Here is a 25,704-nt window from a genome sequence, read left to right on the forward strand (position 1 = left end):
GGTTCTGGGATGGAGCCCCGCATCGGTCTCCCTGTTCAGCGGGAAACCTCCCTCTCCCTCTCTCGCTGTCAAATAAGTGAAATCTTAAAAAAAAAAAGATACCAACATAGGAAAGCTGAACAAGTTCTTGCACTTTCCATAGTCCCATAGCTACAGCTCACCTCCCGCGGCAAGAAATGCCGTGTGGAGCGGTGTGGATCTGACCTCTACAGTTTGTGGTTCCATTCTCCTAACCCTGAAATGAGAAACTACACCGCTCTAGGCTTAACTATCCGGAGCTTTGAGTCGGTGGGACGGAAGTCTCAAAACCTGAGAGCCTGGGCTTCCTTCCAGGGAAAGAATCATTAGCCGCGAATCCTATACACCACGGTTTCTCAAAGGTGCAGGCCACAATCCACCTGTTGAAGACGTTGATTTCGTCGAACAGCACCCTAGAATCACGGAGTCTGAATACCTAGGGGTGTGGCTGCGGAGTCAGCTTCCCACCAGCACTCCAGGTGGTTCCAGTCTTTGGCGCGCTAGTTTGAGACCGGGGAGCACCGCCCTGCCCGGGGAGTGGGGGTGGAGGGGCGACGCAGAGATACGCGCCAAGCTCTCAAACGCCTGCGCTAGACGGGCCAAAGGCACGCAGCCCTGCGGCAGCTAGCAGCCAAATCTCGTGTGCGCCCCCGCACCGCGGGAACTAGTCGCCCGCCTCTCTCCACTCCGCTCGCCTAGCGCAGAGCCTGCGCGCATGCGCAGCGCGCCTTCCCTCGCCGCCGCGCCCTCAGCCACCCTGGTTACCGTTGGTGTTTGCGAATTCTCTGCAGCACCTTCTTCGCTGGAGACCAGCGCCGCCGGGCTCTAGCAGCAGTTCCATACGCGCGCGCCCGCGTCACGTGGTGCGAGGCTGCCTCGCGGTTGCTGGCGTGCGGCTTAGCGGTGAGGAAGGAGCTGTGGCCACCGCTCGCCTTTCCCACCCTAGGGCGGGTGCGCGGATAAATATGGCGAAGTGGGGATAGCTGGCGCCGAACCCGACGCGATGAGGCGCGCAGGTGGGGCGGTCGTCGGGGCCCCCTGACGTGGACGCCGGGCTGTTGTCGGCGATTTTACCTGGCGACCTCGGGCCGGCGCCCAGTAGGTCAGACCACGGACTCCGCGGGTCGCCGAGGGTCCCGCCGAGAGCCGGAGGCAATGGATGAACAGAGCGTGGAGGTGAGGCGGGTCGAGAAGGGTGGTGGTTAGTTCCCCCCCCCCCCGCCACCCGCCGAGCGTTCTTTATTTGGGGCGCCCTGCCCCAGTTCTCCCTCTAGTAGGGCACCCCCACCCCGACGCTGCCGCTGTGGTGAAGGCTGGCCCAATGCGAAGGACGCCGTGTTCGGTCTGCAGCCCTCCAGGTGCCTTGTGTTCTGACCGTTCCCGAAGTCAGGTGGTGCGTATCCTGGCGTTTTCTGGATGTCTTGGCACCGGTACTCGTTCCCAGAGGGTTTTTGCAAACTACAGCCTGGGCAGAGCAAAACTGCAAATTCATTAGACATGCACTCGCTACCAGTTCATGTGGGGATCCAAAACTCCCTCCAGATGGAATCCTTCATTCCCTCCCACCGGTACATTTTGCAGACTTCTGCCCTTCCTAAATTGAATGAAGATATACTTTTATTATCCTATTTGTGGTTTTCCAGAACAACCTATTTTATATCTGACTTGTGAGTTGTGATTTCAAATGGGATATTTACGTAAAGTCCAGAAACATTAAAAAAAATTGCTTATTGGACGTAATTAATAATTGTCAAATTTTGAACCTTCTTAATACTTGCTCCTTAGTAAGCGGCAACTATGTTACTGGGCACTTCACTTGAAAGTAGTTCACCCAATGGTCTTATTGTCCATCCCCCGCCAGCGTCTGCATCTCACAGGTTCTTTCTTGTTCTGCAGAGTCATGATTAGACTCGTGAATAATTTTCTCAATTCCTCATGCGAAAGTATTATAAAGGTTTTGTAACGTTTTCTTGGTTTAGGAGCGTTTTATTCTCTTGGGATGGAGTAAAAATAAATGTGAGTATGGTAAAAAAAAAACTTGAAATATAGAATACCATTTAATTCTGTTTTCTTGTCAGTTACTTTCTAAATTGATTTATCTGAGGCTTGCAAAGGACACTGTTCTATTAATTTTTTCTTCTTCGCAAAGCCTTCATGGGGCTACCACTAAAATTCTCAGTAGGGGCAGAATCTCAGGCTCAAATAAGAAACTAATTGGTTGGAGCATCACAGCAGAAACCCAGGATTTCTGGATTCTGAATTAGTTTCTCTCTTGGTCAAAGTATACTGCCATTAGGATATGTATCTTTTCTAAATTAAAAAAAAAATTTTTTTTAAGATTTTATTTATTTATTTGACAGAGAGAGACCCAGCGAGAGACGGAACACAAGCAGGGGGAGTGGCAGAGGGAGAGGGAAAAGCAGGCTTCCCATGGAGCGGGGAGCCCATTGCGGGGCTTGATCCCAGGACCCTGGGATCATGACCTGAGCCCAAGGCAGACGCTTAATGACTGAGCCACCCAGGTGCCCCCGCTTTTTTTTATTTTAAAAGCAATTCACCCTCCTTGGGGAAATTGCAGGACAAGTAAAAAGTTTATATTGTTCACTCAATCATATAATCTGCCTTTTTTTTCTTTTTTCTTTTTTTAAAGATTTTGTTTATTTGAGAGAGAGAGATAGCACACAAGCAAGGGGTAGCGGCAGAGGGAGAAGCAGGCTCCCCGCTGAGCAGGGATCCTGATGCAGGGCTGCATTCTAGGACTCTGGGATGACCTGAGCCAAAAGCAGACACTTAACAGTCTGAGCCACCCAGGTGCCCCCCGCCTTTATTTTTTTACTGTTATATATCATAAGCATTTTTCTGTATCACATAATTCAAGAAGTAGTTCTAGAGACTATTATAATCTATATTGTCATTTTTTTGTTAACTGTCATAATTTAATATTTTGAAATTTGGGCTACAGCCACATTCTTGCCATTATAATTTATGCCTTAGTGGAAATATTTGTGCCTGAGTCTGTGTTTGCATTTCATGTCCTTTCCTTAGAATAGAAGCATTGTGAAGCTTAGAAAAGAGAAAGCAGTTTTTCCAGGAGATGTTCTAAGGCACACTGGACCTTGACTAACCCAAGAACTGATGTGGAATTTATTAAAACAGATGATATCAGCTCAAAATAAATGTAAATGTTGAATGAATAACTTTCAGCATGCTTTTTACTTTTGATTCAGTAGTCTAATTCTGGTGGATCTTACATCTTTTATTTTCAGAGCATTGCTGAGGTTTTCCGATGTTTCATTTGTATGGAGAAATTGCGGGATGCACGCCTATGTCCTCATTGCTCTAAGCTTTGTTGTTTTAGCTGTATCAGGGTAAGTTGTATTTTTTTTTACATGCTCTTAGTATATATAGGATATGTTGTGAAATTAACCATTTTCTTTCTTTTAAAAATTTTACATTTTGTGCCCTTTTTCAAAATGTCTTGAATGTTCCTTAATAGGGAGACCATCAGTGTATACTAAGTACTATGGAGGTGAATAATCATCAAGTAATAACTGCCATGAAATGTCTAGAAATCAAAACCCACTGTAATTTTTTTTAAGACTTTATTTATTTGAGAGAGAGCGCACACAAGCCGGGAGAGGGGCAGTCGGAGAGGAAGAAGCGGACTCCCCGCTGAGCAGGGAGCCCGATGCGGGCTCGACCCGAGGACCCCAGGATCATGACCTGAGCTGAAGGCAGACACTTAACCAGCTGAGCCACCCAGGCGCCCCCAAACCCACTGTAATTTTAGTATATATACATCATTAAATAATTTAACAAGTACTTGTAAAGTGGTTGCCTGCATTGTGCTTGGGGTTGAGGAATTCTAAGATAAATGAAGTGCTTGCCCTGAAGGAGTTTAAATGTAAGTGAGAGAATGGACTCTGTTGATATTGAAGAAAGTATAGTGTCCTAAAGAGGCACTAACAAACTGCTGTGAGACCCAGAGGAGGGAGAGTTTATACTGTTTGATGGGTAAGATAGAGAAAAAGCTAGTAATGGGTTCAGAGGCTAAGATTAAAATCCTGTAATCTTACAGATACAAGAGACTTTAGAGATTAACATAATCCATTGGCTTTAAAACTTAAATATAGGTGAGCCCCTCAAACAAAATTGTGAGGAAACCGCCTAAGATGTGAAACAGAAGAATTTATTTTGGTGTGTGTGTTTTGCGGGGAGGGATTCAATAGCACATGTGCAGATCACAGTTGAAACCTTTCCTGTCCACATTACTCTTAGTAGATTATGTCCTTTACTGAGAAAATCAGAGCCATCTAACATGCTTTTCACCTCAAAATTTCTCTGATTCCTTATTCCTGCCTAAGGAGGATAGATATCCCTTTGTCGGGAGTAATATTTGGAACTCTTAAATCATTTGCTTCCAGGCACACAGCTAGCAAATAATAAAGCTGGGTTTGAATCCGGGAAGTCTGGCTCGAGAGCCTGTCTTCTTTGCCACTGCACTGTGTGCAGAAGACCTAGGTTTACACATCATCCTAGTTCTGCCACTCATAAACTGAGAAACTCAGTCGTTACTAGCCTTGTTTCCTCAGCTGTAGAATGCGGTAACAAGACTTACCTCACAGGATGGTGGTGGCATTAAATGAGGTGAGTTAAAATGTAATTTAGAAACTGCAAAGTACTATCTACTTGCAAGGTGTTAAAATTTTATTGTTAAAATAGCAACTAACCTGTCGTCATTTGTTTTATAAACAGTGAAACTGAAGCTAGGGAAATGAGGTAATTGGCCTCTATCACTATAATTAACTAAGTGGGAGAGTCTGTGTCTGGACTCAACTATTTTGGTGAAGGTCCAGTATAGGGATGACCTGTGGATATTACCTTAAACCTTATTGATTCTTCGTTTCTGCATTGTTACTTCTTCGTTCTGCTCCTTAAAGCCGTATATTTTTTAAATATTGCTGCTGGCATCCTATACTTAGAAATGTTTGGGAAAATTTCATCTACTTTGGGAAATTTGATTTACTCTTGCAGGTTTAACTGTGATCTCTGTGTGTATGGCTTTTAAATCTATTCCTTTTGGCATTAACGTTCCAGCATTTTGAATGTTCCAGATCAAATTCTGTTTTTTCAAAGTGATTCTTTTTGACTTCTTTTTTGTTCTGTTCTGCCAGTCACTCAAACTGGAAACCCTTTACACCAATGATATTAAGTTTTGTCAATTATTATCTCTTGCTGCCACTTATATCTATCCTACCTATTTTTTTTTAAGGTTTTATTTATTTGAGAGAGAGGAAGCAAGCGAGCACAAGCAGGGGGAGGGGCAGAGGGAGAAGCAGAGTCCTGGCTGAGCAGGGAGCCCGACTCAGGGCTCGATCCCAGGACCCTGTGATCATGACCTGAGCCGAAGGAAGATGCTTGACTGACTGAGCCAGCCAGGTGCCCCAGTAGCTATCCATTTCTATTATTACCATCCTAGTAGAGAAACATAGACATTTATTATCTCATGGTTAGGTAATTGTAGTTACCTTTTATTTGATCTGAGTCTTTTCTATCTCTGGTTCATTTTATATCCTGCTGCCATATTAATGTTTTCTAGTAATGTCATTGTTTTTTTTCTTTCTCAGAAGCCTCAGATTCATTGCCTTAATCCCTTAGAATATTAGCTTTATATTCAGACCACCTGGGTAATCTGGTTCTAATCTTTCTTTCTAAAGCTGTCTTGGTTCCTGAATGTACCATTGATGTGTTTGTTCATTCAACAAATATTAATTATATGCGTACTTGGAGTTAAGCATTGACCTCCCAGGGAGTTGACTGACTTAGTAGTTGGTTTATAGACAAAAAGGTAAATAGACATATGTTAGATACCAGTAAGTGCTGTGAAGAAAAATGAAACTGAGTAAGGTATAGAGTGGGGACTTTGAGGAAGATTTGGGCAGATTGTTAGTTGTTTTAGATAGCGTGGTCTGTGAAGGTCTCTGAGGGGATGACGTTTGAGCATAGACCAGAATGAAATGTAGGAATGATGTGAATGAATATCTAGGGGAAGAAAGTCCCAGGCAGAGATGTCAGAAGAGGCAAAGGCCCTGAGAGAAATAGCAAAGAAGCCAGTTGGCTGTAGCAGAGTGGACAGAGGGAGAGGGAAAGGAGATGAGTTTGGAGATGTAACCTGGGGCCTTGGTAAAGACCTTGGATTTTATTTTAACTGTGATGGTAGCCATTGAAAGCTTTTGAATGATACAAATTAATTAATGTTTAAAAACTATCACTGGCTGCAGTGTGGAAAGTGGACTGTAGGCAAGTGGGAGAGGAAGTGAGGAGACCAATTGGGATGTGCTTTATTAGTGAAGGGTGAATGGTGATTTAGACTAGAATGATAACAGTGGAGGTGGTGAAAAATAGGGCAGTTCTGGATATGTTTTGAAGATAGAGCCAATGGATTTGCTTAAAGATGGAACATGAGGAAAGTTTTATACAGCATTTGGATGAATTAAGGGTTTTCTATTCTGAGATAGAAGAAATTTTGGGAAGAACAGGTTGTGTAGGCTATAGATGTACAAGTTGTTTGTTTGTTTTTTTAAGATTTTATTTATTTCAGAGAGTGTGTGAGAGCAAGAGTGCATAAGTGGAAGGGAGGGGCAGAGGCAGAGGGAGAAGCAGACTCCCCACTGATCAGGGAGCCCGATGTGGGGCTCGATCCCAGACCATAGGATCATGACCTGAGCCTAAGGCAGATGCTTAACCGGCTGAGCACCCAGGCTTGTTTTGTTTTTAAATATGTCAGGTTTGAGTTTTTTGTTTTGTTTTGAGATTCTTATACATCTAACTGGAGATGTTGGCAGTTGGAAATATGAATCTGGAGTTGAGGAAGGGGATTTAGAGATAATTATTAGCGTATAGATAGTATTTAGGTACTTAATGAGATTACCTGTTGGGGAAAAGATTTTTTTAGGTCTGAACTCTGGGGCACTCAACATTTAGCGGTCAGGAGGAGGATTCAGCAATGGATAAAAAGAAGGAGCCATGAGTGAGGCATCACAGAATTCAAGTGAAAAACCTGTCTCAAAGAGGAGTAGGTTAAATGGTTCTGGCCTGGGAATTGACCATTGTATTGAGAATGTGTAGGTCATGGGTAATCTTGATGAGTAGTTTCAGTGGAACAATTAGGACAAAAGCTTGATGGTAGGGAGTGGGAGGCAAATGAAACAGCAAGTATAAAAATTCTCAGAATTTTGTTGTAAAGGGGAAAAAAAGGCAGTGGGTTGAGGTTTATAGCTCATTTTGCCTGAATGAGTAGAGAGAGATTAATTAATGATGCTGGAGAGATGGTGGGTAATTACAGGAGGAAAGTTCTTGAGATCTGGGCACTCCACCCAACCAAATTGTAATATTGTTTATTGTATGCCTTTCCTTTCTCTTCCATCCCATCTCTGTTCATTTGACCATGGAAATTTAACTATCCATGACAGGCCAGATACTTGTTTCATTGAATAAAACAAAGTAAGGTCTAGACCCATGAATAGACTTGTCCAAAGTCACATGGTAGTTGGTGACAGACCAAGACTTCCAGGCCAGTCCTCTACCCATGACTCTAGTGCCTCCATACACATAGACCAAAAGGTAGGAACATTGGCTGTATTTTCAGGCTAGGTCTCCTTAATTCTTGTAGTTACTCTCAATTGATTCCCTCCCTCCCTCCCTCCCTCCCTTCCTTAAGATTTTATTTATCTGAGAGAGAGAGAGAGAGCAAGAGAAAGAGAGCGTGCGTGCCCGGAGTAGGGGGGAGGGGTAGAGGGAGAAGCAGACTCTCCGCTAAGCAGGGAGCCCGAATTGGGACTCGATCCCAGAACCCTGGGATCATGACCTGAGCCGAAGGCAGACGCTTAATTGACTGAGCCACCCAGACGCCCTGATTCTCTTTCATTACTTGTTCTTATTTTTGTATTTTCTCCCATTTTTTTGCCCCCATCTTTCTCATCCAGTGGTTGGTTGGTTGGTTGGTTTTGACACCTTCTTGATTTTCAGCATTGGTAACATTTTATGATCGCCTATAATTATTGACTTTCTTTTTAACTTTGCAGTTTTTAAAAATTAGGTAAAAGTGACACATAATAAACTGTACTTATTTAAAGTATACAGTTTGGTAAATTTTGACAAATGTATATACTTAAGAAACCATCACTACAATCAAGGTGGTGAACATAATCTATAATCCCCAAGTTTCTTTGTACCTCTTGGTAAGTCCTCCCTCCTCTTGTCTTATTTCCAGGAAACCACTGATCTGTTTTCTGTCTCTGTAGATAAGTTTACATTTTTTGTACTTTTTCTTTTAAGAATTTATTTATTTGTCAGCGAGCACAAGTAGGGGGAGCGGCAAGAAGCAGACTTCCCACTGGACAAGGAGCCTGATGTGTAGGACTCGATCCCAGGACCTTGGGATCATGACCTGAGCCAAAGGCAGACACTTAACAGACTGAGCCACCTAGGTGTCCCATTTTTTGGACTTTTATACAAATTGAACCTTACAGTATGTTCTCTCATGTGTCTGGATTTTTTCCCTCAGCAAAATTATTTAAGAGATCCATGTTGCATGGATCAATAGAGATCAATCTTTGTTGCTGAGTAGTAGCAGCCCATTGTATGCATATGCCATAATTTGTTTATCCATTCACCTGTTGATGGACATAGGGGTTGCTTGTAGTTTTTAGCATTTATACAGAAAACTGCTATGAACTTTTTTTAAAGATTTATTTTTATTTGAGAGACAGCACACGAGTGAGCAGGATGAGGGTCAGAGGGAGAGGGAGAGACAGAATCTCAAACAGACTCCCTGCTGAGCCATCCAGACACCCCAGTAACATACTATTTTGATTACTGTAGCTTTGTAGTAAATTTTCAAATCAGGAAATACGAGTTCTATAATTATTTTTTTCAACTGAGATATAATTGACGTAAAAAAGTTTTAGTTGTACATGATCATTTTCAGGATAGTTTTGGCTATTTGGGAGTCCCTTAAGATTCCATTCGAATTTTAGAATGGGTTTTTCTACTTCTGTAAAAAGTATCATTGGGATTTTGATAGGAATTATGTTGATTCTGTAGATTGTTTTGGGTGGCATTGTCATTTTAACAATATTAAATCTTCCAATGCATGAACATGGGATGCCTTTCCATTTATTTAGGACTTCTTTCATTTCTTTCAGTGGTGTTTATAGTTTTTCATGTATAACTCTTCTCCTAGGTTAAATTTATACCTAGGTATTTTACTTTTTTTTTTTTTGACATTGTAGATGTATTTTCTTAATTTACTCTTTGAATTCTTCATTGCTAGTACATAGAAATGTAAGTGGTTTTTTTAATGTGTTGATTTTGTGTTCTGCAACTTTGGTGAATTTGCTTATTAGCTTTAATTTTTTTGTGGCATCTTTAGGGTTTTCTACTGACAAGATTGTCATTGCAAACAAATAATTTTACTTTTCCAGTTGGGATGCTTTTTATTTCTTGCTTAATTGCACCCAGTGAAATTTTCAGTATTGTGTTGGATAGAAGTGGTGAAAATGGGCATCCTTGTCTTTTTCCTGATCTTAAGGAAAAAGTTTTTATTGTTTCACCATTGAGTATGATATTCACTCTGGATTTTTTATGTATGGACTTTATGAAGTTGAGGAAATTCTTCTCTTCTATTCCTTTTTCTTGGGTGTTTTTGTCATGAAAGGATATCAGATTTTGTCAGAGGCCTGTATTAATTGAGATGATCATGTGGTTTATTCCTTCATTTTATTGTGGTATATTACATTGAATGATTTTTTTGTATGTTGAACTATCCTTGCATTCCAGGAGTAACTTCCACTTGGTCATGCTATCTAGTCTTTTTAATATACTGTTGAATTCAGTTTGCTGGACTCTTGTTGAGAATTTCCCTAGCACAATTTTGCAGAGTAGGTATGTTGATTGTCTTGTGGCATATGAGTAAACTTGAGCTCAGTCACATGTCTGGTGTCATGTAGCCATTAAGTGCCAGAGCTAGAAGTCAGACTTAGGTCTGAATATTGTCTAAAGCTTGTGATTCTTACATTTTAATGGAGAGAAATTCTTAAATTGAATATGGGGCATTGCTATACTATAATATTTATTTTCTTTAATAATCCTTGTACATTAATATTGTATCAGTGGTTCTTACCTTTGGTTTTGGTTTGGGAGAAATACTGGTTTTCCCCAAGTATTAAAATAACCATATTTATTTTGTGATTAAGTTAGATTATGGAGTATAAGGTAAAAATGCCACAAGTATTCAGAGATGGGAAGGATCACTAACCTGGGATAGGTAGGAAAGTTTTATGAACATAATTAGTAGATATTCCCATGGGACAGCACATGGAGGGAGGGACATATTAGCAAATACAGAAATATGCCAAGAGTGGTGTATAGTACAGCAGTAAGCCTGTTTTGATTGGAATGGAGAGGCATATTTAAAAATATGGGCAGAGGCTGCTGGGAAGATGGTGGAGTAGGAGGATCCTGGGCTCACCTCTTACAGCTGGCCACCTAGAGAACACCCACATTGGCATAAATAACCCAGAAAACAACCTGAAGACTTGCAGAACAGACTCTCTGCAGCTGGATGTAGACAAGAGGCCACAGCAAAGAGGATCTATCCCCTCCAATTAGCTCTTGGCAAGATCCCATCAAAGCAGTGCCACAAGCCTGGCTGTGTGCAAGCAGCACGGACAAGAGCCAGCACCACTCCAAAGTGAGTCCTGCTCCACGGAGAGGGGAAGATAACCACACACCAGTCTGACTGCGACCTCAACAGTGGGCTGGGGAGGCAGCTGGTCTGACTGCAGTCCCCACCCACCAATAAAAGCTTGTCAGGGGACAGCACAGGGAAAGTGCCTTGCCGTTTGATATTACTTCATCTCTGGCAAACACCTCGTCTGACTCAACTCAAGCCCAAGGCAGCCCCAGAGTGGCCCACTAACAGCACAGGCATCAGACTCTACCCACAACAGTCAGAGAGCCAGTGTAGACTGGACTGAAGGCAAACACAGCCCAGCCACAACAGTAAGACACCCTGTAGCAACACATATAGGAGTCACCCCTGAAGCACCATTTTCTGGTGAAGAGGAGACATTGCACTGTGGGGCACTACAGGACCTCTTCATAAAGCCACAACTTTTAAGTGTGGGAGACATAGCTGACTTTTCTGACACGTAGAAACGGACACAGTAATAAACAAAATGAGACAGAGGAATATGTCCCCAATGAAAGAGCAGAACAAAATCCTAGCAAGAGACCTAAACCAAGTGGAGATAAGTAATATGTCTGATAGTGAATTTAAAGTATTGCTCATAAAGATACTCACTAGAATTGAGAAAGGAGTGGAGGACGGCCATGAGACCCTCCACAAAGAGGTAGGAAAAATAACCAATTAGAGATAATGAACTCAATAAAATTAAAAATAGACCACCTGGAATAAATAGCAAACAAGAGGAAATAAAAGAATGGATCAGCAACCTGGAGGACGGAGTAATGGAGAGTAATCAAGCTGAGCAGGTGAGAGGGGAAAAAGTATACACAAAATGAGAATAGACTCAGGGAACTCAGCAATACTGTCAAGCTTAACAGTCGCATGATAGGGATCGCATAAAGAGAGAGAGAAATGGGGGCAAAAGATTTATTTGAAGAAATAATGGCTGAGGACTTCCTGAATCTGGGGAAGGAAAGAGAAATCCAGATCCAGGAGGCTCAGAGAGCCCCCCAAAAAACCAACCCAAAGAGGTCTGCACCAAGACAAAGTAAATAAGATGGCCAAAAGTAGTGATAAAGAGAGAATTTTAAAAGCAGCAAGAGAAAGGAAAGCAGTTACATACAAAGGAAACCTCATAAGACTATCAGTGGATTTTTCATCAGAAACTTTGCAGGCCAGAAGGGAGCAGCATGATATATTCAAAATGCTAAAAGGAAAAAATCTGCAGCCAAGAATGCTCTATCCAGTAAGGCTTTCATTCAGAATAGAAGGAGAAGTAGAATTTCCCAGAAAAACAAAAGTTAAAGGAATTCATGACTGGGAGCAAAACCAGCCACGTTCCTATCACAAATGACGCCATTGGCCTGTGGGTCCCAAGTCCACAGTCCAGCTGCCTTTCTGCCCGAGTCAGCATGCACTGCCTGCCACCTACTCAGTGCAAGTCAACACATCATCACCTGAGAACAAGGATTCAAACTGATGCTCTTCCCCTCAAATTCCAACCCCTGTGCTCAAGTTTGTGCACAAAGGTGGGTATAATTATAACAGCAGAATGAAGCAACCCAAATAGTGACACTCTGTGGAATGTATAATGGATAAAAGGAGTGTGCTAGGTTGAGAACATCTGCAACAAACACATCAAAGAACAATACATACAGCATGATTCTGTTTACTAAAACACCCCCCCAAATAAAAAATAAAAATATGGACTGGTCACTCCCTATCACTCCCAACTTTTTTTTTTTAAGATTTTATTTATTTTAGAGAGTGCTCACAAGCGGTTGGGGGGGAGGGGCAGAAGGAGAGGAAAGGAGAGAATCTCAAGCAGACACCACACTGAGTGCAGAGCCTGACATGGGGCTCCATCTCACAACCCTGAGATCATGACCTGAGCTGAAATCAAGAGTTGGATGCTTAACCGACTGAGACACCCAGGAACCCCAGTCCCAACTTTTATAGAGCTTATAGTGTAGCAGGGCAAAGGAAACCCAACAAATAAGTCAGTGTAATAAAGTGTTAAAGGACAGTGAAGGGAGTACAGGTTGCTATGGTAATCTGTGGAGAGTCAGGGCAAGCTTTCTGGAGGAAGTGACGTATAAACTGAAATCTAAAGGATGAGTAGGGATGATGTAGTTGAAGAGAGGTGTTGAAGAATATCCTGGGCAGAGAGAGGAAATATATCTAAAAGCTTAACCTTGTTGGGTCCCCTAGAGTGAGGTAGAAGATGAGACTAGAGGGGGTGGGCTGAAACCAGCCCTAAAAGAGTACTGTGGATTTAGCTGAGCATTGTTTGAGAGTACAAAACCTGACCCAAATCTTATGTTTGCTGAGGGACCAAAGAAATTATCTTCAAGGTTAAGAAGAGAGAAATCCTTTTGTGTCTATTTTCTTTTTCTTCCAGCTTTATATTGTTTACTGTAAAGTACCCTTTTCTTTATTATGTTTTATCTTTTATAATCCTTTAAAGTTTCCTTGGGAGTTTCATTTCTGAGTTAATTATTTGACTTTAAAAGCTTATGTTCTTTTATAGAACTAGAAAGGGATAAATAGAAATAACAGCCATGGGAAGTACATAGGTATGGGAGTATAGTTAGTTACTTACCTTGAAACATTTACTAGTCAATTAAAACATTTAATATTTAACCAGGAAGCTATTGTTTTTGGAAGGGTATTCAGAAAATCTTAATATCTCCTTTGTATATGATATAGAACTGTTCCCTATCCAGTAATAATTAAAATGATTAAATTAATAAAATTTGAAGCTTAGTAGAGATATTGTTCTCTTATAAAAGCTTTCTATAATTGTGAAGAAACCAGATTATGCAGATATTATATTACTGAACTATAGAATTCTTAAGACATAAAGTTTTGTATTGCTTTTTCATATTTTAGGTCTAATTTATATATCCATATTATATATTCTTCAAAATTAGTTTACTTTTCAGAAAGGAATTTAATAGCACCTTAGACTTTCTCAGGGATTTTATGAGAGGTTAGTTAGAAGGTAATCATCATTGGTTTATTTTTAGAGTGGTGGTTACTATATCATTGTTTTTGTGAAGATTATCAACATCTTCCTTGTGGGATCCAGATAGTCTCAGGATCACTTTCTTTCCTATGAGAAAATAGCTTCTTAACTATTTTGGAATGAGTTCTGTCCCTTTGAAAATTTGTCCCTGTCATGATGATAATGAGAAGGAGACAGTAGATTGATTGCCTGCTATTTCTATAAGTACTTTTATAATTAATTCAGGCACTAGAGAGTTAAACTCATTAAATTTGGTATGTAAGTATTCAGTATGTACAAATTAATGTTTCTATAATCAAAATCTAATTTTTTGCCTCCTTAGCGCTGGCTGACAGAACAGAGAGCTCAATGCCCTCATTGCCGGTAAGTGCTTTGCTATGATTATTGGTGAATTTGGAAAATAGTAAGGTGATGGGATTAGAGTGCCATAATATTCAGTTTTTCTTCATCCTACCACATTTCTCCTCTTTGTGAATACAGTTGAAAAGAAAATAACCTGTCCAGATAAAGAAATGCACACTAATTTATCTGACTCAGAATTATGCAGAATGGATTACATTGTTTACTAGAGTAGCATTGTGTAACAACTTTTTATAATTGAAAAGTTTTGTTTTTTTTTTTAGAGAGGGAGGGGGAGGAGCAGAAGGAGATGGGGAAAGAATTTTTTTTTAAAGATTTATTTGAGAGCATGAACCTGCATGAGTGGGTTGGGGGGCGGATAGAGGGAGAGAGAGTCTTAAGCAGGCTCCACCTCCAGCGTGAACTGAACACGGAGCTCAGACCCATGACCCTGAGAGCATGACCTGAGCCAAAATCAGGAGTCGGATGCTTAACTGACTAAGCTACCCAGCCGCCCCTAAAATTGAAAAGTTTTCTAATTAATACAGATAAATAAAATAAAAAGTCTTCTATTTCTGATACTCCCTGCCTGATCTTTTCATTAAATAACACTTTCAAAAGAAATGGTTAGATTTCGTGTCTATTCTTCTAGACATTTTTCTAGGAGTATACTGATGTGTATACATACAAATTTTTTTCTTAAAACACACAAATGTTATACTACTATTTTGGAGTTTTTTTTTCGTGTAAAATATGGTGGGACTTTTCCTTGATATGTACAAGGAAGTTTTTTAAGGAAGTGTGGATAATCTCTATAACTATATGTTGATTTATTTATACTTATATTCAGAGACATTTAGGTGGTTTCCACTTTTTGGTTTTTTTCATATAATTATGGCAGATTACATTGAAAGGTTTTTACCATTTTACATTCCTAATAGTAGATACAAAATTGCCTTTTTCTCATATTCTTGCCAATACTGATTATTATAAGTCTTTTTTTGTCATTCCATTAAATGAAAAAAGGCATCTCGTTTTTAATATGCTTTTTAAAAAAATGATTGAAACTGAGCATCTTTTGAAACATTTAGCTACTTATATTTCTTTTTTGCTTATACTAGCTCTTCACCTCATTTGATTGTCCATTTTCATCATGTATTGTTTACTTTTTTTCATATTAACTTTTAAGAAAACCAGCACTATCAAATAGAACTTTCCGTAATGATGGAGATGTCCTATAGCTTTGCTGTCCAATTCCACTAGGTACATGTGGCAGTTGAGCACTTGAAATTTGTCTAGTGTGACTATAATGAAATTTTATTCTTATTTAATTTTAATTAATTTGAATTTTAAATAGTCACATGTGGCTGGTGGCTCTCATTTTGGACAGCATAATTTTAGACTGAGGAATTGAGAATTCAGTCTGTAATCTGAATTTTTTTTTTTGTAAGTGACCTATTAAGGTAAAAATAAGTTGCAAACCATACTTTTCATTGAGTCTGTTTTATTTTAATAATAATATGGTATGAGTATGATTGTTAGCTCTGTTTTGAGGAATGTGTTTGATAATTTCTTTTTTTACAACTATCCTTCTTCGCTCTGTGTAATGTCCTTAAGTTTTATGCATGTTGTAGCATATGTCAGAGTTTCATTCCTTCTTAAGGCTGGTTAATATTCCATCATGTACATGTATCACATTTTGTTTATTCATCTGTTGATGGACATTTGGATTGCTTCCACTTTTGGGCTTATTGTGAATAATGCTGCTATGATCATGGGTGTTCATCTTTTCTAGACCTGTCTTCAGTTTTTTTGAATATATACCCAGAAATGGTATTGCTGGATTATATGGTAATTATGTTTTTAGTATTTTGAGGTATAGTCAGCAAATAAAATTGTAAGATATTTAAAGTGTACAGTGTGATGATTTATTATATGTATGTATACATTGTGAAAAGTTTCCCTCTGTTGATTTAATTAACACACTCATCTTGCATGATTACCTTTGGAATGTGTTTATATTAAAAAATAGTCTCAAATTCCTAAATTAGAATATATGTACATTTTTTTTTTCCAGTGCTCCACTCCAGCTACGAGAACTAGTAAACTGTCGTTGGGCAGAAGAAGTAACACAGCAGCTTGATACTCTTCAACTCTGCAGTCTCACCAAACATGAAGAAAATGAAAAGGACAAGTATGTCCTCAGTTTCTTTCTTCAAGTATTTCGTAGATGTTGCTCTATGTTAATTTTATTTTTTAAAGATTTTATTTATTTGACAGAGTACAAGCAGGGGGAATGGGAGCTGGTCCGCTGAGCAGGGAGCTGAACTCAGGGCTTGATTCCAAGACCCCGGGATCATGACCTGAGCTGAAGGCAGATGCTCAACCGACTAAGCCACCCAGGCGCCCCTACCCTATGTTATTTTAATGACACTATTGAAAGTTTCTTTTTTGTTTTAGGTGAATACTTAAGTATTTTTCTTCGGGCATGGTATGGGTATCCCTGTTTTGAAAGACCCTTCTAATTCTTGATTGGCTTCTTTTATGAGAGCCTCTCGTGAAAGGAGTAGAACTGCTAGATGCCTGCTGGCCCCTCTTCCCTTGGTTTGCTACAGGTGTATATAGGCCATCGATAAAGAACTGTTCTGATAAATTTCCTGTATTAAAAGCTGTGTTCTAAATTTGGTAGTGTGGAAGTCAGGCTAAATGAGCTTCCAGGTAGTATCTAATATGCTGTTTTTTTTACACTTTTATTATGAGAAATAGAAAATATAGACCTGTTGAGGTATTTAAGCTCAGTGTACTTCATTAGTGAGAAGTTTTTTTTTTCTTTCTCTTTTATTAGAAAGAGCACATGGGGGGAGGGGCAGAGGAAGAGGGAGGAGAAAAGCAGACTCCCCACTGATTGCGGAGCCTGACACGGTGCTCAGTCTCACAACCCTGAGATATGACCTGAGCTGAAATCAAGAGTTGGACACTCAACCGACTGAGCCACCTAGGCGCCCCTAGTGAGAAGCTTTTTAAAGAAATGCAACAGTGTGTCTCCTTTTTTTTTTTTTTTTTAAGGTTTTATTTATTTATTAGAGCACAGAGGGAGAGTGAGAGAGAGAAGCAGGCTCCCTGGACGCAGGGCTCGATCCCAGGACCCTGGGATCATGACCTGAGCCGAAGGCAGATGCTTAACTTAAGTGAGCCACCCAGGCACCCCAGTGTGTCTCTTTTATAGGCAACAGAAAACTGAAAAAAAATTTTTTTTAAGATTTTATTTGACAGAGAGCACAAGCAGGGGGAGTGGCAGGCAGAGGGAGAGGGAGAAGCAGGCTCCCTACTGAGCGAGGAACCCAGTGTGGGGCTTGATCCCAGGACCCTGGGATCATGACCTGAGCTGAAGGCAGATGCTTAAGCAACTGACCTACCTAGAGCCCCAATTTTTTTTTTTAGTGTAGTAAAATACACAGTATATAAAATTTACTTCTTAACCATTTTTAAGGTTACAGTTCAGTAGTGTTAAATATATTCACATTATATACTAGGCCCCAGAACTTTTTCATCTTGCAAATCTGAAACTCTCTACCCATTAAACAATAATTCCCCATTTCTCCTTCCACCAACCCTGGCAACCACCATTTCACTTTCTGTTTCTATAAGTTTGACCACTCTAGATTGCTCATGTAAATAAAGTCACACAGTTTTGTCTTTTTGCTACTGTCTTCCTTGACTTTACATAATGTAGTTTATATCAAAATTTCATTCCTTTTTAAGGCTGATTAATAATACATCATGTATATATATCACATTTTGTTATCCGTTATCTGTTGATGGACATTTGGATTGCTTCCACTTTTGGGCTATTGGGAACAATGCTGCTTATGATCATGGGTGTTCATCTTTTCTAGATCTTGCCTTCAATTTTTTCTTTCTTTTTTTTTTTTTTTAAGATTTTTAAGTAATCTCTACACCTCAGTGTGGAGCTCGAGATCAAGAGTTGCACACCCTACTGGCTGAGCCAGCTAGGCACCCCTCTTTTGGCTATATACCCGGCAGTGATATTGCTGGATTATATGGAATTCTGTTTTAAATATTTTGAAGAACTTTCATACTGTTTTTTGTTTTTTTTTTTTTTAAAGATTTTATTTATTTGACAGAGAGAGACACAGTGAGAGAGGGAACACAAGCAGGGGGAGTGGGAGAGGGAGAAGCAGGCTTCCCGCTGAGCAGGGAGCCTGATGCGGGGCTCGATCCCAGGACCCTGGGTTCATGACGTGAGCCGAAGGCAGACGCTTAACGACTGAGCCACCCGGGCGCCCCTTCATACTGTTTTCTATGGCAGCTATACCATGTTAAATTCCTACCAACAGTGTACAGGATTCCAATTTCTCCACATTCTTGCCAACACTTGTTTTATTTTTTTGATAGTAACCATCCTAATGGGTATGAGGAAATGTCTTGTGGTTTTGATTTGTATTTATCTGATGATTTGGATGATTTTCATAATGCTTATTGGTTATTAGTACATCTTTGGAGAACAGTGTCTTTTAAGTCCTTTGCCCATATTTTAATCGGGTGTTTGGGGTTTTTTTGGTTGTTTTCTGTTGTTGAATTGTAGGAGTTCTTTATATATTTTGGATATTAACTCCTTTATCAGATATATGATTTGCAAATACAGTCTCTTAATCCATAGATTGCCCTTTGTTTATTGTGTCCTTTGAGGTACACAAGTTTAGGATTTTTTTTTTAAGATTTATTAATGTATTTTAGAGAGAAGCAGCACACAACTAAAAGGTGCAGAGGGAGAGGGAGAGAGAATTCTCATGCAGAGAATCTCATGCAGACTCACTGAGCTCGGAGCCCAGTGCGGTGCTTGATCTCACAGCCATGAGATCATGACCTGAGCTGAAACCAAGAGTTGGATGCTTTACTGTGCCATCCAGGCAGCCCCAGAAATTTTAAATTTTCATATAGTTCAGTTTATTTTTGTCTCTGTTGCATGTGCTTTTGGTGTCCTTTTTAAGAAATAATTTCAAAATCCAGTATCATAAAGCTTTTCCCCTGTGTTTTCTTCTAAGAATTACATTATATGAGAACATATAAAATGTATATTCATTTGCAAATCTTTTGTTGTAGGATCAAAGTCTTTGATTAGGTCTTATGTTTAGGTCTTTGACTACTTTGAGTTAAATTTTGCATATGATAAAAGCTAAAGGTGTTTATATGCTAGGGCTGCCATAACAACACCCCAGACTGGATGGCTTACATAACAGAAATTTATTTTCTCATGGTTTTGGGGCTGGAAGTTTAAGGTTAAGGTATTATGAGGGCTGGTTTCTCTTTGACTTGGATTAGGGCTCTTCCTCACTGTGTCCTCACAGGACCTTTTCTCTGTGCACACTTCTGGTATCTTTCTCTTCTTGGACAGACCAGTTTTGTTGGGGTAGGGTACCAACCTTATGACCTCATTTAACCTTCATTACCTCCTTAAAGGCCCTATCTCCAAATACATTTACATTAGGGTTTCAACATAGGAATTGGGGAGGATGCAGTTTGGTTCATATTCATGTTTTACATGTGGATATCCATTTTAAGGGGAAACTCATTTTTTAAAATTGAGTTGTTCATTTCTTATGAGGATATGGTATTACACAATTGCATTTGTCTTGATTATTGTTAGCATTGGTCACATGTGGGGCAAATTTTTGTATATGCATACATACTCATGTAGGTATAGATTAATAATGTGATTTGCTCAAAATGTAGTAAGGTAGAACTTAATCTATAGTGATGCTAGAAAATGATGTTATATTTATACTTTATTTAGAAGTTAGTCTGCATTTTTCATGATTCTAAAGTATTTATAAATTAATGAAACAATATTTAAAAAAATTTTGTGTCCACATGTGATTTATTTTAGCTTAATTTGTAGAAGCATGGAATGCATTTTATATCATTTCCTGAGATATAATAGTTTAAAATTGACGAACCTGTTTCCCAAACTTAGGAATTTGTTGAGGTAATTATGTTATAATTTTAATTTATTTAATTTAATCTATATTTTCTTTTCATAATATATAGATGTGAAAATCACCATGAAAAACTTAGTGTATTTTGCTGGACTTGTAAGAAGTGTATCTGCCATCAGTGTGCACTTTGGGGAGGAATGGTGAGCAGAAAATATTTAGCATATTACTTTTAGCTAGAAATACTTGTTTGATTTAGATAGAGAATAATATTTTACTCTGCTTATAGAATGAAATTTAAATGCATCTGATTTATAGCAGAAGGTATCATACCACAACCTTCCTTTGTGGGAAATGTTGATGTGGAACGTGCACCTCTTACAGAAACATATTATTTTAATTGAAAACATATAAACATTTATTTGCAAATCTTTTGTTGTAGGATCAAAGTCTTATCTTTGATTAAAGGCCAGTTGATCTAATGTCCTGGCCACAATTTCCAATTTTGGTTTTTTTTAAAATGGAACAACTTTAGATATTTGTGACACAATATGAATGCAAACATCTGGATCCTTATGGTTGTGTTTTTTTCCTTTTTCCATTCTAATTCAAAAGTCGTTTTTTAAGGCATCATACCTTTTATCAAGTCTAAAACACTGAAGTTAGTTTTCCTGGAAACAGCTTTTTATTTCACAGTTGTGTCTGTTGTTTAATTAATACCTAATTAAATTGTATACTTATGTAATAGGTACAATTAATGTAAATAGGCTTGAAAATTAACACAATGGGTTCTTGGTGGGGAGAGTTAGTTATAGTGGGAGCAGAAGTTGCTAGACAACTAGACATATGTTAGCAATAAGAATTGATCGTTCTTGGGGCGCCTGGGTAGTTTAGTCGGTTAAGCATCCATCTCAGCTCAGGCCCTGAGTTGGGCTTCATGCTGGGTGTGGAACCTACCTAAAAAAAAAAAAAAAAGTAATCATTCTTTGGGCTTCAGCACATTTTAGGGAGAGAATGACAGGCATCTTTGTTGAGTAGAGCTCAATAGAGAGTTTTCTGTTAAGATTTGAAAACAATGTGATGAGTAGAAAGAATTGAATTCTTACAATTTAGTACTTAAATACATGGGTTTCTAAGAAGCAAGGGAAACATTCTTTTCCATATTTAAGTGGATATGCAAAAATCTACATCTTTTTTTATCTTAGAGACCATGGTTGGGTACTTTGGTTGAACAAGACAGTTCTAGTAAGAACTTACCTGTTAATAGGCAGTTTCTTTTTTTCTTTTTTTAAGATTTATTCATTTTAGACAGCATGAATGGGAGAGGGGGAGAGAATCCCAAGCAGACCCCATGCTGAGCACAGAGCCCAATGCAGGGCTCAACCTCATGACCTGAGCTGAAATCAAGAGTTGGATGCTGAACCGAATGAGCCACCCAGGCACCCAAGAAGGAGTTAATTTTGCAAAGGCCTAATGAAAAGAACTTTGAAAACATGAAAAAGGCTAGTGCTGACCAAGAAGAGAGTGGCAAATAAAGTTGTGTCAGATGGTTTGAGCCATGGTTAAAGATTTTGGTTCTTTCTAATGAGTACAAATTTCTAGATAAGTGTAAATGTTTTACTAAAGTTCTTTATCTGCAATTTTAAGGATTTTCTATATGGGCCAAGTGATTTTAAGAAAGCTTTAATTGATTTTAACAAAGTAAAGACAGCCAGAAAAAATTCATTTGAAAATATTTACCAGTTTACTAGCATCCATGGAGTGTTAATAAAGAAGTATAAATGGTTGAGGTAAAAAAAATGTTCTAAAATTATTTTTATTAATTTAAATAGCATGGTGGACATACCTTTAAACCTTTGGCAGAAATTTATGAGCAGCATGTTACTAAAGTGAATGAAGAGGTAGCCAAACTTCGTCGGCGTCTCATGGAACTGATCAGCTTAGTTCAAGAAGTGGTAAGACTGCTGCTGAAAGATCATTATCCATTTTATAGTCTGGCCTATGTAATATATATTTTTTTATGATATAAATCAATTATGTTGAAATCAAGATTTGAAAATCTGATAAGATATATTTATAGTCAGTTTCACCAACTTCAAACTAGCTGAGGAATTTGTATCCAAACCCCTGGCCTTTCCACATTGGGAGCCAGAGAATCCTTTTCTTATGTAGAAACAGAAAATGAATGTATTAAATAAGCCTGTTTGATACAGGGAGTCAGTAACCGACTCCTAAAGAGTCAATATTGACTTTTACAAAGTCATTAAGTCATTCTTTGGACCCTCAGCTTTTGGGAGTGTTTTTGCTACCAGTGAATGAACTATTTCTGATGTTTTGAATTAGAACTCTACAGAACTGAAAGAGTAATATTTAACCCTACTCTTCAGATACTTTATGTGTCAAACAGCTTTGGTGAGGTATTTACCATTTGTAATATTATTTATTTGAGGAAATGTGATAAGTTTCAAACATTTAAGCACCAAATATGCTTTTGGAATATATTTTGTTTAAAGTTGCCAGAATGATAGTTGTAACTAGTGAGGTTTGAGGACCATCCCTAACTTAAGATGTCTTCGTTTTACCCTCTCAGGAATCAAGATTCAAACCATTGTTTTATAACATTTCTTATACAAAAAGTAATGTTTCTGAGTTACAAATATGCTACCTATGAAGTAATTTTGGAATATAAACAAGCTGAATGGCTTCTCTTTGGACTTCATCTAACTACCTTTTTTTCTATTATTTTCTCTTGTCAACATAATGTGGTTGTTAGGGAGGGTGTTCTAATTTGAAATTCTCACTGCTTGTATTTATAATAACAATAGATATAGGAAAGATTGCTTTCTGTTTTTGGTGGCATGCTTTTATGAAATCTGCAGTGTACTCTGCAATCTTTGAAAATCTTTTTTTTCTTATGAAAAAATTTAAAACTTTGTAAACTAGAGTAGAGCGGTTTTTGAAATTTTTCATTTGTTTTAGGGTTTTGCATGATGTGAACCTGGCATCAGTATACTCTTATTTTTGAGTAGTGGTTTTCTCTCAGATATGATTGGGACTTTGAGTATGTGTTTTGTATATGGTACCTAACCAATATTTTTTAATTACACATCTTTCACTGTTAAAAGAACATGTACTTTATTAAGCTTTGTTTACATTTACAAGTTTTGTTCCTGATTTGTTTCAGTGCACAATTTTTTAAAGCAGTTTCATATGACATATAAGCATTTAAAAAGTATTATTGGGTTGCAACTTTTTTTTTTAAGATTTTATTTATTTATTTGACAGCAGAAGCAGGGGGAGCAACAAGCAGAGGGAGAAGCAGGTTTCCTGCTGAGCAAGGAGCCCGATGCAGGACTTGATCCTAGGACTCTGGGATCATGACCTGAGCTGAAGGCAGCCGCTTAACTGACTGAGCCACCCAGGCACCCTGGGCTGCAACTTTTAAAGAGGAAATCAACTGACTTTAAGAATAATTGCATTGCTTTTGTTTTAAAAATTCTTCAGTTTTTTTTTTTCCTCTTTTCTAGGAAAGAAACGTAGAAGCTGTTCGAAATGCAAAAGACGAGCGTGTTCGGGAAATTAGGAATGCAGTGGAGATGATGATTGCACGGTTAGACACACAATTGAAGAATAAGCTCATAACACTAATGGGTGAGTGTTTTCCTATGCTGTTGGAATACGTGGTGCCTCCTTGAGGTTTAGTCTTGAAAGAGTAAAGGTTGATGAATTGTTACAGGCTTGGAAAAGATTGCTTTCAAAAGTAAAAGTTCCACCTGTTAAATGTATCAAATAATAGTACACATAATTGATATAACTTCTGCTAAACTCATGGGTGTGTATGCTTCTAGCTCTTTAGTGATTTACAAAGAAAATGGTCTGATTTGGCAGGCATGCCTGCCTTGTCATCATCATTTTTTTTTCAACATGTAAAGCAGTTTCTTCCTTCTCTATAGTAATTCTGTAATAATAATTCCTTATTCTTGTGTGTTTCCAGCTTCTTGAGACTACTTCTGTCTGGGCTTTTTTTTTTTAAATACAGATTCTTATGTTTAAAGAACATACCTTTTGCTGACATGTAGTGTAACATCTGGCCAACTTACTATATTCCTCTTTTTAAGCCTTAGTTACATTCTGGGAAAGAATTACTTCAGAAGAGTTGATTGAGTTAAAAAATGTACTTTTCTAGATACTTGTATTCCTTTGGAAGAAACAGTAACGTTAATTTCCTTACAGAATATATTGTCATTGTATTTCTAGATGAATTTAACAGACCTGAATTGCAGTTTGTCTAAAATTGTAGTTAGGGTTGATTCTGAAATTCCCTTGTCAAAGCTACTACAATATTAGATTGAACCTTTTAAAGCTCTGGGAAAATGTTTTAGGGTAGCTGTAGTGAAGTTTTATTTACTTGAAGTTGATTCCTTGTTATTGACTATGTTCAATGAAAGTTAATTTCATTCTTAACCAGTAATGAGCCTGAGTGTTGGTGTTTTGTGTTTTTAAATAGGTCAGAAGACATCTCTAACACAAGAAACAGAGCTCTTGGAATCCTTACTTCAGGAGGTAGAGCACCAGGTGATGAAATAATAAATGTAATGAAATAAAGTCTGTCAACAGGCTTTAAAAAAAATTCTTTTTTCGTTTTTTTTTTTTTTTTTAAGATTTTATTTATTTATTTGACAGGGACACAGCGAGAGAGGGAACACAAGCAGGGGGAGTGGGAGAGGGAGAAGCAGGCTTCCCGCGGAGCAGGTGCCCCAAAATAATTGCACTCTTACAAAACAGAATAAATCTTATTAATTTTATCTTGTTCCCAAACATGGAGAAAACTTGAATCAGCTGATTCCTATTGCATAAAAGTTCCTAATATAGCACACATAGATCTCCCAATCTTCTGGTCGTACATAATCCTGTCCAAAAAAAAGAATTTTTGGGGTGCCTGGGTGGCTCAGTCATTAAGCGTCTGCCTTCAGCTCAGGTCATGATCCCAGGGTCCTGGGATGGAGCCCCGCATCAGGCTCCCTGCTCGGCGGGGGGCCTGCTTCTCCCTCACCCACTCCCCCCACTTGTGTTCCCTCTCTCGCTGTGTCTCTGTCAAATAAAAGAATAAATAATCTTTAAAAAAAAAAAGAATTCAATTATTTTTATGGGGAATAGCCCATAGAAATCTGTGAATCTATAAAAGATAAAAATCTTCTGACATTGTGACTTAAGTCGTGACTTTGAGTTAGAATATTGCTGATTATATACGGTGAGTCTTATGGTAAAATTAACATTTTTATTTGTTAAGGAAATTTTTATTAAGTACCAAATATATAACTGGCATTTTTTTAGATGTTCAGAACATAGCAGTGGACAAAATGGCAAAAACGTCTGCCTTCATAGAATGGGGTAGGTGGGAGGACTCCTGGGTGGCTCAGTTGGTTAAGTGTCTGCCTTTGGCTCAGGTCATGATCTCAGGGTCCTGGGATCGAGCCCCGCCTTGGGCTCCCTGCTCAGTGGGCAGCCTGCTTCTCTCTCTCTCTGCCTGCCACTCTCCCTGCTTGTGCTCTCTCTCTCTCTCTCTCTCTCTCTCTGACAAATAAGTAAATGTAATCTTTAAAAAAAAAATAAGA

The 25,704-nt window shown here is 38.7% G+C and overlaps 1 protein-coding gene across 5 annotated transcripts in view; it reads left to right on the forward strand.

Moving 5' to 3' along the window:
- The first annotated feature begins 729 nt into the window (after positions 1–729).
- TRIM37 (tripartite motif containing 37) overlaps positions 730–25,704 on the forward strand; it is a 135,160-nt gene continuing 110,185 nt past the window's right edge. For 3 of the 5 annotated variants that reach the window (XM_027625299.1, XM_027625302.1, XM_027625300.2), the window contains exons 1-8: positions 1,391–1,411; positions 3,285–3,386; positions 14,119–14,159; positions 16,213–16,329; positions 20,205–20,292; positions 21,922–22,044; positions 23,617–23,740; positions 24,597–24,664. In XM_027625299.1, the coding sequence (XP_027481100.1) occupies positions 3,318–3,386; positions 14,119–14,159; positions 16,213–16,329; positions 20,205–20,292; positions 21,922–22,044; positions 23,617–23,740; positions 24,597–24,664 (630 nt within the window). In that variant the 5' untranslated portion in view covers positions 1,391–1,411; positions 3,285–3,317. Of the gene's footprint in view, positions 1,195–1,390; positions 1,412–3,284; positions 3,387–14,118; positions 14,160–16,212; positions 16,330–20,204; positions 20,293–21,921; positions 22,045–23,616; positions 23,741–24,596; positions 24,665–25,704 lie in introns of those variants that run through there. The other 2 variants (XM_027625303.2, XM_027625301.2) reach the window with 2 other exon arrangements.

The sequence above is a fragment of the Zalophus californianus genome, chromosome 16, assembly GCF_009762305.2.
Source record: "Zalophus californianus isolate mZalCal1 chromosome 16, mZalCal1.pri.v2, whole genome shotgun sequence".
Lineage (NCBI taxonomy): Eukaryota > Metazoa > Chordata > Mammalia > Carnivora > Otariidae > Zalophus > Zalophus californianus.